The sequence below is a fragment of the Garra rufa genome, chromosome 3 (assembly GCF_049309525.1).
Source record: "Garra rufa chromosome 3, GarRuf1.0, whole genome shotgun sequence".
NCBI lineage: Eukaryota > Metazoa > Chordata > Actinopteri > Cypriniformes > Cyprinidae > Garra > Garra rufa.
The window spans coordinates 35740862-35754533 of record NC_133363.1 but is presented as its reverse complement, the minus strand read 5'-3'; the positions used below and the strand labels follow the sequence as shown (position 1 = coordinate 35754533).

The window sequence follows — 13672 nt, the reverse complement described above, 5'->3', positions numbered from 1 at the left end:
AATTTATTGGCCCTAGTAAATGAGGAAAATGAATTGTTTGTCAAAGTACTTGAGATATGTTTCAGAAATTTAGCATTTTCTCTCTTTCAGAATAGTTGAAATGAATGAGTAAAGAGATGGGAGGAGATGTGGGCCAAAAAACAAAACGGCTTAACAAAGAAACATCAGTCTGACTACAACAAGGCCTCTTCAGCATGTTGCCATGACAACTGACACTATCAGCGTGGGTTAGGGTTAGGGATTGGGTCGAAGGGACAGAACTGACTCTAAGTTTTGTGTTGGGAGAACAATAAATGTTTTCAGAGATATTCCAGAGCATGAGACAATAGCACTGAGACTGGCTGGTGAAAAATAGATCAATGGCCTCTTTGTGCTTGGATAGTAGAAAGCATTCTGATCACAATGGGAATGTAAACAAATAATGTGACAGTGAAACACGGTATTGATACACCATTACCTTTTTATTTACTCCAAATAAAAAAACCCTCACACATTCAAAATAAAAAAAGAAAACAGCGTTATTAACTAATCTGAGAGGTTCAATAGGGCTAAACAGAGCACATAATAGCAAACTGTTGGAAAATCCCACTGCACAGCATTATTTTACAAAGATGATAACATAATTGCAGTCATAAACATGAAAATCAAAATCATACATATCTCTAGGCAAGATCAGCTCACATTGCCATTAGGACGGGAAAAGGGAAGAAAAAAAGCTGAGAAATTCTTGAGTCTGCCTATGTTTCATTCTGAAAAACTGAATTGTACAACAAAGATATTTACCTGATCCTTTACCTCTTGCACAATTGTGGAAAGTCATAATAATGCCATAAAGTTGTCATAAAATTATCTCATCCTGTTATGCACACCAGTCTTTGTAACCTCCAGCCCTTTAGATGATCAGAGCTAAAAAGATACTCCTTTACACTACACCAAAGTATTCCGACTGACCTTCGGTTTTTAATCCATCCAGCATTTCGGAGAACAGGGCATTAGCACCTCTGAAAAGCTAACCAACGCAGAGAACTAAAGCAAGTAACTAATAGAAGTTAAAATGATTGCTTGCACAGGTTAGATGATGTTTGCGTGAACTGGCTGGTTTGGGTCGATGTGCTTTTTACTCATCTTTGAATAAATCAGTTTCACTTCACAAGATCTGGACCTTAGCCTGCCCCCGAAACCCTCAGTACGGACGACACAAGCACAGACATATATATGCTACACAATACCTGAGGCCTTATGAAGGAAAAGAATGGAATCCATTTAGTTTTGCCTTTCTGTGAAGTATGCAATCTATATCTCTACAAATATATATAAACACACACAGTATTCCAGATTCTGTGTGCGTGTACTTTTCTGCTAACAGTAGTGTCATACTTTCTCATCATGCTCTATAATTGTAAGCTTTTAAAGGGATAGTTCTCACAAAAATTTAAAGTCTGTTATTAATTACTCACCCTCATGTTGTTCCAAACCTGTAAGACCTTCATTCATCTTTGGAACATAAATTAAGACTTTTGACAAAATCCGAGAATTTACTGACCCTGCATAGACAGCAATGTAACTACCACGTTCAAGACTCAGAAAGATAGTATAGACATCATTAAAATAGTCCATGTGTCATCAGTGGTTCATTTTATGAAGGTACGAGAATACTTTTTGTGTGCAAAGAAAACAAAAATAACTTTATTCAGCAATTTCTTGACTACCGTCTTTGACATGCATTCACAATGAACCACAGATGGCACATACACTATTTTAATGATGTTCCTACTACCTTTCTGGGCGCTGAACATTGTAGTTGCATTGCTGTCTATGCAGGGTCAGAAGTTCACTTCCAGAACAAACATTTACAGATAGTTTACTCACTCCCTTGTCATCCAAAATGTTAACGTATTTCTTTCCTCCGTCATAAAGAAATTATGTTTTTTGAGGAAAACATTTTAGGGTATCTCTCTATGTAGTGGACTTCTACGGTGTCCTCGAGTTTGAACTTCCAAAATGCAGTTTAAATGCAGCTTCAAAGTGCTCTAAATGATCCAGAGGAAGAAGGATCTTAGCTAGCAAAACGATCGGTTATTTTCTAAAAAATTGACAATTTATATACATTTTAACCTCAAATGCTCACCTTGTCTAGCTCTGTGTGTACTTTGTGTATTCTGGTTCAAGACAGTTAGGGTAGGTCGAAAAACTCCCATCTCATTTTTTCCAACTTCAAAATTGCCCTACATCGCTGTTTTGCCTTTTTTTGTAAGGGGCATTTGATCTTGAGTGCACATTCACTTTGTAAACACTGGGTCGGTACTTTTGTAGCGATGTAGGCCGATTCTGAAGTTGGAGGAGAAAATGAGATGGGAGTTTTTCAACCTACCCTAACTGTCTTGAACCGGAATACAGAGAGTACACACAAAGCTAGACAAGACGAGACGGTTATTTTTTAGAATATAACTGATCGTTTCACTAGATAAGACCCTTCTTCCTCAGCTAGGATCGTTTAGAGCCCTTTGAAGGTGCATTTAAACTGTAAGTTCAAACTCATGGACACCATAGAAGTCTATTATATGGAGAGAAATCCTGAAATGTTTTCCTCAAAAAAAAATTTTCTTTACGACTGAAGAAAGAAAAGACATGAACATCTTGGATGACAAGGGGATGAGTAATTAATCTTTAAATTTTTGTTCTGAAAGTGAACTCTTTTAATTTGTGTTCCTAAGAAGGAAGGTCTAACAGGTTTGGAACGACATGGGGGTGAGAAATTAATGACAGAATTTTAATAGTTCTCCCAAAAATGAACATTCTGTCATCATTTACTCACCTCTATGTCATCCTAAACCTGTCTTACTACTGAAAGATATTTTGAAGAATTTTTTTTTTGTCCATAAAATTGAAGTTAGTGCATCCAAAACAACACTGACCTCCACTTTTACAGCATGGACAAAATATACACATATACCCATTTGTGTTCCAAAGGAGAAAGAAAGACATGCAGGTTTGAAACGACATACTGTAAGTGTGAGTAAATCACTTTCAATTTTTGGCTGAACTGTCCCTTTAGATAATTGGCAGGTCATTGTGAAACCCAGGCAAGAAGAGCCAATCTCACAGAATCTCACACACGTTCAATAAACTCACTCTCACTCAAAAAACACTTGCAGACTCAAACACACATACAATGATGTCACACATCCACAGACGTGCACAAACACAGATAAGCCACAACCAGACACATGCCCTCAGAAACTGGAGAAAACGCTCAAGAGGTGACAGGCACAAAGCGCTGTACAATAAACAATGGATGCCTAAAAGCTCTGTTTGTCCTCCTGCTCTCCTGTTTGTGCGAGTGTGTCTGTGCGTCAGTATCTGTGGGCGGGTGTTGGCCGGGGGCATGTAAAAGTGCATCAGACATGCCGAGGGCAGCGTCCTCCCGGGTCAGCCATGTTCATGCCACGCATTTCTCCCTCCTCATAATCATCTGTGTCCGATGAATTCTCATCATCATAAGGAGCAGACACCTCACTGACTGAGCTCTAAATCAGAGAGATAAACACAGTATGTATACACATTAACATCTTGGATATTCTTTTTATGTGGATATAGAAGAAATACATAAATAGATACTTACCGACCGCACCATCGATTCTCGGAATGGTGGGCACACCATGTGGAAGCGTGGGATTGAAACGTCAAACACTTCCTCTTTGTTTTTGAGCCGGTGGAATGTGTAGTGGCCTTCCATGTACTCGGAGGTGGTGGAAAACGTGGTACAGCTAGCGTACTCGTGAACTTTACCGGGTGTCATCACTGGAAACTCGCCTGCATGTACAGCATAGGCAAAAAACAGATGCAGGACATTCTTTAGAAGATAGAGCTACTGTCACTATGAATTATATGGACAGAAAGATACTGCTTCATCTTGATAATTCTGCTACTGTACTAAGTTACTCTTGACTTACAGGGATCTGCTCTTACCCACTACACCAGGGCCACGGACCTCCTCCACATTTCCATTTGCATTTGTGATCTTCCAGTACCGACTGTCTAGCTGACATGCATTCTCTGGCAGGGCCGACTTTGCCATCTCAATCCTGATGCATAAGATGGCAGAGCTCAGAGGTCATAAGTTCAGCTCATTGCATCATCCTGTCAAGTCTTTGTACAGCTGCGTTGCATTACAGCAAGTTTCAACAGAAAGCAGCTTGATTATATTATTAAGAACTTCCTTTACAAATTTGGGTTGGGTTCTAAATTTGTACAGTTGTTTTTATGTTTTATAGCACCGTTTACAGAAGAAAATTCAATAAACAAAAAAGTCATAAATAACATGGGTATATTTGTAGCAATAGACAATAATGCATTGTATGGGTCAAAATGATCAATTTTTCTTTTATGCCAAAAATTATTAGGATATTAAGTAAAGATCATGTTCCATGAAGACATTTTGTCAATTTCCTACCGTAAAACTTAATTTTTGATTAGTAATATGCATTGCTAAGAACTTTATTTGGACAACTTTAAAGGTGATTTTCTCAATATTTTGATTTTTTTGCACCCTCAGATTCCAGATTTTTAAGCAGCTGTATCCCAGCCAAATATTGTCTTACTTACAAACAATACATCTATACATTTATTCAGCTTTCAGATGATGTTAATCTTAATTTCAAAAAATTGACCCATATGACTGATTTTGTGGTCCAGGGTCACATTTTAGTAAGAACTTCCTTCACAAATTAAGCACAGAGATCTCTAGTTAATGCTGTTCTAAACCGAATAAAAGCACAACTGCAAAATGTCACACTGAATAAAGCAAAAAACAAATAAACAATAAGTTTACACTGTGAGTTACAATCTAGACACAATTAAACAACTGAAACGACAGCAGAACTCTTTTGTTTTTCCGAGTAACACATATCTGTGCATTATTGACTAAACGCACATTCTGCATGATCAGTTTAAAGAATGATTCAATGACAGAATTATTAGCTGTTTGAACAAACCATTTGAATAAATTGGTCAATGAATCAATTTATTAAGACAATGACTTGCTGTCAACTGGCAGTTTTATTTCTTTTTTTCTTTTCAAAATAATTTCATAATTAAATATACAATTAAAAACAAAAATCACCTAGTACTGTTTTTGCGATTGTAAATGATTTCAAGCTTCCTCTGAGCTTCCTCTGAGCTGCATTAAACAGTCAGTGTAAATACATGCTATGCTATTTATATTAAGCTTCTGTGCCAAAAAGGATGTTGATGTGGATTTTATTTGATTGGTAACATTGTATTATTCTAATTTAATTTATTGGTTAAATGTAACAGATTGATCAAAAACATGATGCATACATTTAAAGGGAACCCTGGGTATTAACAAAAACTATATATAGGAAGACTATATTATAACGCCCAATGTGGCGAATAAGCCCCACCTTCTAAATGTAAGAGCTAATCGTTGATTAGTTAAGTCATCGCGTCACTACAGCTGCTGTTAGAAGCTCCGGTTCCTATAGAAACAGGCAGCGCTCGCAAACTCGCGCCCATTACTGTGCATGCGCATTGGCTGATCTAGCTTAAAAAAACAAGCTTTTTTAAATCGCTACTGGAGCATAAGGAACATTATTTATTTGGCAGTTGTTGTCAGGATTCATTGATGATTTCAAATATGAAAGTTAATCGTAAACTTGGTAAACAGCTTTGGAGAATTTGATGTTTCCTCATTCAAAGAGATAGGAGCTTGCATGCCCGAGAGGCGTTACAAAGATGGCAGCTGAGTGAAGTGCCTTAAAGGGACTTTGGTATTAAGACTTGTATAGCTTAATTTAATGTAAATGATGTCTCTCACTGAAATATGTAGTAGAAAGCCCATGAAAGATATACGTTATTTAAAAAAAATTCACATTGTTATATACATATTTTGGAATATGGGGGGGGGGGCAATATTTTGATTACGTCGAACGGTTGCACTCAGTGAGCTACTGGCTTTGAGCTTCGCTATTTTACCGCAACACAACTCGGAAAATAAATTACTGATACGATGACCACAGCTACTAAAAGAGCTTAAAGGTGGCAATGGACATAAGCGTAGGCTTGAACCAAATGCCGAACCATTGACTTTTGTAAGAGACATGATTGTACTTTTAGTAATGCCGAGTTCAGACTGCATGATTTTAGCCCCGATTTTGACTCGCCGACAGGTTTTGAGAAATCGCAGACAAATGCCTGAAATCACAGGCAAATCGGTGCTCGTTCACATGAGTGACAATCACACAGTGTGAATTATCAAAGACGCGATCTGAGAGAATCGCCGACGTGTCGCCGACACCCGTGAGATATTTGGCATGCTAAATATCTGGACCTGTCGGTGATTCAAAATCATGCCGTGTGAAAGGTGATCTGACTGAAAATAGCATCGGCGATTACCTACAGCCAATGAGACAGCAACATGCAGGCCAGCGGGAAGTTGGGGGAGGAGTTAACAAGATTAGCTTCGGCTTCTTTTCTTTCCGCTGCAAATGAGTGCACATGCAATTTGTATGACAAGCTTCTTACGGGCTACCATTATTTTTTTTTTATAATAATACCAGTCTCACGTGAGAACTTGCACGCCTGACCTCGCGTTGTTTCCATGTCACTTCTCGCGTGTGTTTGGTTGTGAGACGTAGTTTGCGGACCGGGACAAATTTGTCGGCGATTCTTCCTATTATAAAGTCATGCGAAACCCCCTGTCGCCGATCCATCGTGCAGTGTGAACACAGCAGCGACAGAATGCTACCCCAGATAGTCATGCAGTGTGAAAACATCTGTGACGCGATTGCTTTGAAAATCGTGCAGTCTGAACTTGGCATAAGAGACATGATTTACATTATATTAAGCCATGCAAGTCTTAATACCCATGGTTCCCTTTAAGAGAATTAGAAATGTCTTTGAAATGAGATTAAGGGGACAAATATTGCCTCAGTGGAAAACTTAATTTCTGTCACTGCTGTGAACTATTGTTATCAACAAAGTCTCAGCAAATAATTAGATAAATTTTTTGCCATGCTGCATTATTCATCCTTCACATTATTACAGTCAAAATATCAGTAAAACATTAACCACCATCTGCAAAGGCTACTATTATCAGGCCTGGAAAAAAGCATTCGTGCAGCACTCAGCTCTTAAATAGCCTGATTCAGATTACAAAGGCAAATTAGCGTGTGTGGATTTATGTAGTACCTGATTCTATAGGTGAAGAAGAAGTGCGGCGGATGGACTGAACTGAGCTCTGGCAGGAAGGAGGTAGAGACTGATACTGTAATGTCACCAGTGGTTGCCACACAGCGCTTGTCATGAACATACCTGAACAAACATAAAGGGGATAAAATGTAATGTGGCACTTACAATAAGCTCTTGTGACATAAGTTACTAAGTGTAAGATAACAAAAGATGGACCACCTGAAGATCTGGTCCCGAATGATGGGGTATTCTCCTGTTACAACATTGTCAACATAGGAAGTAAACCACTCTGTAAAATTAGGACCTGATAAAAAGAAAAGAGGAGAGAGAAGAGTTCATATAATCTGAATAAGTTTATTCAACTGCAGTACAAAAATGCAGGCTTTTGCACTTTGTTACCCGTAATGAACATGTCAATCGCAGAGGGATCTTGTGCCAATTGATCCTGTGAAGAAAATACATAAATGAGAGCTAGAAAGGAGGGCTACACAAGAAGACAAGAGCACCTCCTACTGGTCAAAGTGAAACAATGCAAGAAAAATTCCTATCTTTTACCTAGTTCTACAGACCCCCAACCTGAACTGTACTTGATGCGGTGAACTGCTTCACTACCTATCAGCTACAATGCAATTAAGGAGGCCTTTTAAAAGAAGTAATTCACCCAAAAATGACAATTTTATGGAAATTTACCTTTCTACAAATTTTGCATTACATCTGAGGGTGAGTACATGTTCAGCAAACTTTTCTATAAATTAAACTATTCCTACTTTAAAACTATTCAAACTATTCCTGTAACATTTGCAATCTAGCCTCCAGCGCTTATATAACCTTCCTGTGGTTTGCATAGTTTCACTTTTCATAACTGTTCACCAGTCCTACACAAATGCATGTTTATGCATGGGAGATTGTTGTTTTCTGAGGGTGGTGATCTAACCGGGCATTGATAGAAGATCTCACTGCGTGTTCGTCCCTCTGTACTCTCCAAAGCCATGTACTGGCTGAGGCCAGTGTGGAAGCAAAATGTGAGTGGAAGACACTGACGCATTCCCTTCCTCTGCTGAAATCCCCCAGCTGCTGTCTCAATATCCAACAAGTCCTCTGAGCGATAGTGATTGGACAAAGCCATGCTGCCCATCAGCCTGTGAAGGGGAGGTAGTGCAAAGTTCAGTTAAGATCATGTTCAAAGGTTACTAAAGGATATTGGATTCTGGTGTGACAAGCATATCAGTGAATCTTCATTCGATCCAACTTGTGTGATTCTGGAATGTCCTATTCAGTATTGTGTATATATGTGACCCTGAACCACAAAAACAGTTTTAAGTAGCACGGGTATATTTGCAGTAATAGCCAAAAATACACTGTATGGGTCAAAATTATTGATTTTTTTTCTTTCATGCCAAACATTATTAGAATATAAAATTAAGATCATGTTCTATATTTTGTAAATTTCTTACCGTAAATACATCAAAACTTAATTTTTGATTAGTAATATGCATTGCTAAGAACTTTTTGGACATCTCATAGGCTATTTTTTTGCACCCTCAGATTTTCAAATGGTTGCATCCCGGCCAAATGTTGTCTTATCCTAACAAATCATACATAATCTGAAAGCTGAATACATAAGCTTTCAGTTGATGTTCAGATGATATGATCAGTTCCCAGCAATTATTGATAATTCCATACGGTTTGTTGTTCGTACACTGATTCTATTTATTTTGCCATTTGTTGATAACATAAGATACTATAGCAGTTTTTAAGATCAGAGGCTGATGATGTTAAAGGACAGGGGCGGACTGGCCATCGGGAGAACCGGGAGAATTCCCGGTGGCCTGGCAGCCAATTTGACCCGCTACCCTCCCATTTTTATTATTATTATTATTATTATTATTATTATTATTTAATATTTTTGTTGTTATTGTTTTTGCTGCCGGCCTAATGTACTAAAGAGGTTATTTCGGAATTATCCATTCAATAATACAACTCTAATAAATCATAAATCGGTTAGTCTTGACTGGCACGCGTTTCGCCTCGCGCGCGCTCCGCGTGTCCGCCAAAAGGACCAGAGACTCAAGAGTGGAGTAGAAGTGCCCAGGTGGAGCAGAGACAAATCTGTTCTGTTTAGGACCTAAAGTGCAGGTCAGTTACATCTGTAAATAGACTATTATATTTTGTCTTTGTTTACTTTAGCATTGAACTGCTAACAAATGTTAGCAGTAGTAGTCAAATGCTAAAATTAACAAAATAACAGAATTACAATTATAAAGCGTAGAAATTTAGCCGACAAATATTCACATCGTTTTAAAACAGGTTTAGGGAGCTACCTTTCTGAAAATTAACTGTGGTTTTACTAAACATAAAACACTATAGTTTACTATAGTTATACAATAATTATACAATATACAATGGTTTTGCTACACTATATAGTTTCACCATGGTATAAAACTCTGATTATACTAATGGGAATCAATCTGCCAAACAAAAAGGGGTTACTATGTTTACCATAGGTTCAATAATACCATGGTTAATTTTCCTTAGGGCAAAACATGGCCCATGATAATGCAAAACATGTTTAGTTTTAAGATTTTTAAATAAATATATATTCAAGATGTAGCTATTTTTGTTGTTCTCATTTTGACATTATGACAATAACACATGGTCCTAATGTAGTGGCACTCTTTTCTGTTGTCCTTTTTCTCTGTCAAATGTTTTAGTAATAATCATAAATTATATAACATTTGAAAGCTTAGCAGCAATGTCAAGTGTCATATTACAAAATGCATTATGGCCTTTTAGAATCACAAGTTTTTACAATCTTGACAAAAACATGTCATTAAAAAGGTCTGAGACTCAGGATTCGATATTTGGTGGTTATTTTGTAATAGAATGAAAAATGTCAGAAAAATTTAGACATTCGTGACAGAAAAATACATAAAAAAATATATGGCGTTTGGATGGCACCTGGTGGCTGTTTGTGGTATAACGCCCTAAACAAACTTTTACAGGAACAAATTTTTTCAGATCAACTTTAAATTTGGAACATAACTTATTTAGGCTTCAATTTGATATTAAATTTAGGATAGAACCTGTTATGTAAAATATGTATTTTATATAAAATATAATAAAAAGTGTACTGTGTATTTTCTTTACAGTAAATTTAAACTTACATTTTGTTGATACTTTATTTTGTTTTGTTTTTAAATTCCACTTCTACCATAATCTGCTGATTGTCTTCTTTAAAAAGAGGCCAACCTTAGATCTGTATTACAAAGTGTTCATGAATTACAACAAGTTTGGATAGTGCACTTTCATGCCTATTTTAAAACATGGGGGGGGGGGACAGTTAAGGGGTTAAATTTTTCAAAAATAAATGTAGGGCTATAGTATGTGCAGACAAGTTACAGTGAGGTGGTTGTTTTGCAACAAGGTGGAGATGTGTTTATGAAAAAAGTGACAGATGCAAGAAAAAGTAAAGTAAACACACATGAGAGACAGAGAGATTAAAAAGCAAATTGGAAGTTCAGGAGAAAGCCTTTAATTATTTTACCCAGTTGATTTAAACTTTTATTATGTGATGATGAAAAAATATTGTTGTCCGTGGTTTAAAATTTTGGTGTGGGTGTGTGGGATGGCCTGGATAAGTGTGAGATTTCCCGGCCAGAAATTTTTTCCCAGTCCGCCCCTGTTAAAGGACATTTGTCCACTTGCTTGTATACAGTAAATTTTATTTAAATAAACACTTTAATTTACTCTAATCTTGTCTAATCTATGTAAATTAAGAAAACAAATTGGATTTTGAAAATTTTGAGGATTTTGAAAATCAAACATATTCTCTTAAGTCTTACCCAGGGACCACCAGTTTCTGCCCATTGTGTATCCTATAGGAGCAACGGTAGTCATTAGAGAGTTTGCAGCCAATCTGGGCCTCAATGGTGTCTAGCTCTTCCTCCGTCACTCCCTCTTTTTCAGAGAAAAGGAAATAAAAGTGTCAGTGGATAACACTCAAATTATGAAATCTAACATCCATAGGTTTCCAAAGTTTGGTTGAAAGAGTTACAGTGTGGACAAACCTTTAAGTGAAGCTATCATTCTGGGACATTTCTGATTCAGGTAATTCTTCAGGTCATCCCAGGCTTTCTTGAGAGTGCTGTAATAGTCAATGTAACGACCTAGATCAGCATAATACTCCCGAAACAGCTCCTTCCATCCCAGGCCTCTGTGGGTTTTGTCTGCCCTAAAAACAAAAAACAATAATTTGTCATCAACACCATATTTTTGATTATAACAAATCTAAAAAAGACAGAAAAATGCATATGTCATGTCAAATGAATCAAAAGTTTCTGAGGGCATGAGAAGTGAGCTTACTCTGTAAGGAGCCAGTGCTTTTGACAAAGTCTCTTCCATAGAGGGTTATGGCCTGTCAGCTCATTGAGTCGACGACTTACAAAACTGCAACTGAAAAAAGAACAAGCCATTCACACACAACATATTCAGACAATGCCTTATCTATCTAGAATATGATCATGGCCTTGATCAACCTTCAAGTGGACTTTTTTATAATGTTGTACAAAGTGTAATTGTGATAGACTTTTGATGACGTCTGCATTGGTAATTATGTGTGCAGAAAGCATAACTGAAGTTAGCTTAAAGGTTAACTTAAACCATTTTTTAAACAAGCTTAATAATCAGTTATTCTCAAATCATTAAGTAAACATCTTAAAGTTAAAAATGAAAGAAATTCTTTAAAGCTCCCACTATACTTTCAATCAACTGACAAAATGTTGTTTATGTGTTGAAGGGGGGAAAAGCAGTTTAAAATGACGTTGGAATTTGTAAAATCTTAGCCAAAGGAGGCTAAACTATGGGTAGTAAATTTACCTTGCGTGCAATGTAAGTCACTTTGATAAAAACATTTAACAGATACATAAATGTAAAAGTAATAACGTATTCTTAAAAAACTGAGGACAAGATGTCAAGTTTCTGTCTTTACAGTGAGGGGAAACTAAGTTGCTCTGGCGGTGTCACGCAAAGTTCCAGCTGACCAGCGTCACGTGATCATCCCATCTCCTAGATCAAAATGTTTACCATCAAAGCATAACTCAACGTATGTTGCCCAAAGCACAAACAGCTGTATTCAGCGTGCTGTTGCAGCAGAAATAAAGCTTTTGTGTTGACTGTCTATTGACGCTCATCGAACTACACTGTCAACTTACATAAAGTCATGTACCTCTATCTTCAAACATAAGATGCATGAAATAATCGGGTGCAACAGCTAACACAAATGCATGTCTTTTCATGGTGATTGAAAACAAACAATATCGCCGTATTATCGTATTTGTCTATCAAACAGTACCTGCTTGAGTAACATCATAAGCTATGCTGTTAGCATTTCCAGCTAACTGTGCAGCGAACATTATTTTTCAAGCTCATTCAAGAAACAAACAAGAGTGTTTATTATTGCACGGGCTGACAGAATGGCTCAAGTTGAATGTCTACCTTATCAGATCTCGAAAGTCTAGAAATGACAGCACCAGCAGTAAGGGATCAGACGGTAAGTTATCCAGGCTGAGCGCTATGGACGTTGCCATCTTTGTAGCGAATGCAGAACCGAAACCCCGCCCCTTCACTGCGATGACATGAGGGCGTGTCCGCACGCTGCTCTGTTATCAAATATTGCGCACATGTCGCCGCACTAACGATTAACCTAGAGAAAATGTAGGATAGGAACAGCAAGGTATTTAAAGATTTTGTATTCGATTGCTCTTAACGAACCAGGTTCCTTACGTTTTTTGTGTGTTTTAATTACATGTTTCTATAGTACAGTGTTGGGGGCAACTCATTACACGTAACTTGAGTTACGTAATTAGATTACTTATTTTAAATAACTGGTAAAATAACGCATTACTTTTTAATTTACAAGAAAATTTACAAGACTTACTTTGTTATGCCATTTATTGACTGACAAGTCTGCTGTCCTCATGTTGAGAGAAATCGGGAGTAAGGCGCTCTGTAAACGTAATGTAGGCTACTAGTGTAGTTCGAGACTAAATGTAAACATGCATTTACTCATCTCACTCGCAAAAAAAAAAAAAAAAATAGAATCACGTATTATGTATTAAATCCCATTTTATTAACCAGTGTTTTTGCTGCTGACCTTCAATGAGTCAATTAAACAATACTACTAAGCAAATTACTTTAGGTAAGTTAACATTTGTGCTTTTTTTATTGCTAAAGAGTGTTGAACTTTGTTCTGCGTTCTTCTGTACAGATGTGAATTTACTTTTTCTTCAGCCTGAGGCTTTTTCATTTCACTTTTGCTGTGAAACGCTTTTACATTTGCTAAAAATAGAACTTTGTATATTAAAAACAAACAAGCAAGCCCTGCCCTGATTTAAAAAGCAGCGCAAATGTAACGTAACACATTACTGTCCATAAAAAGTAACTAAGCACCGTAATTAGTAACATT

At 37.1% G+C, this 13672-nt stretch overlaps 1 protein-coding gene across 1 annotated transcript; it reads right to left on the bottom strand.

Moving 5' to 3' along the window:
• Positions 1-440: 440 nt before the first annotated feature.
• On the bottom strand, positions 441-12819 carry fbxo3 (F-box protein 3). Its single transcript, XM_073836026.1, has 11 exons — positions 12703-12819; positions 11572-11661; positions 11277-11440; positions 11052-11166; positions 8144-8348; positions 7609-7654; positions 7429-7513; positions 7210-7332; positions 3970-4085; positions 3623-3813; positions 441-3527 (listed from the first exon to the last, which is right to left on the bottom strand). Exons 1-11 carry the CDS (start codon positions 12792-12794, stop codon positions 3399-3401), a joined length of 1356 nt encoding a protein of 451 aa, XP_073692127.1. The 5' UTR covers positions 12795-12819; the 3' UTR covers positions 441-3398.
• Positions 12820-13672: the final 853 nt, after the last annotated feature.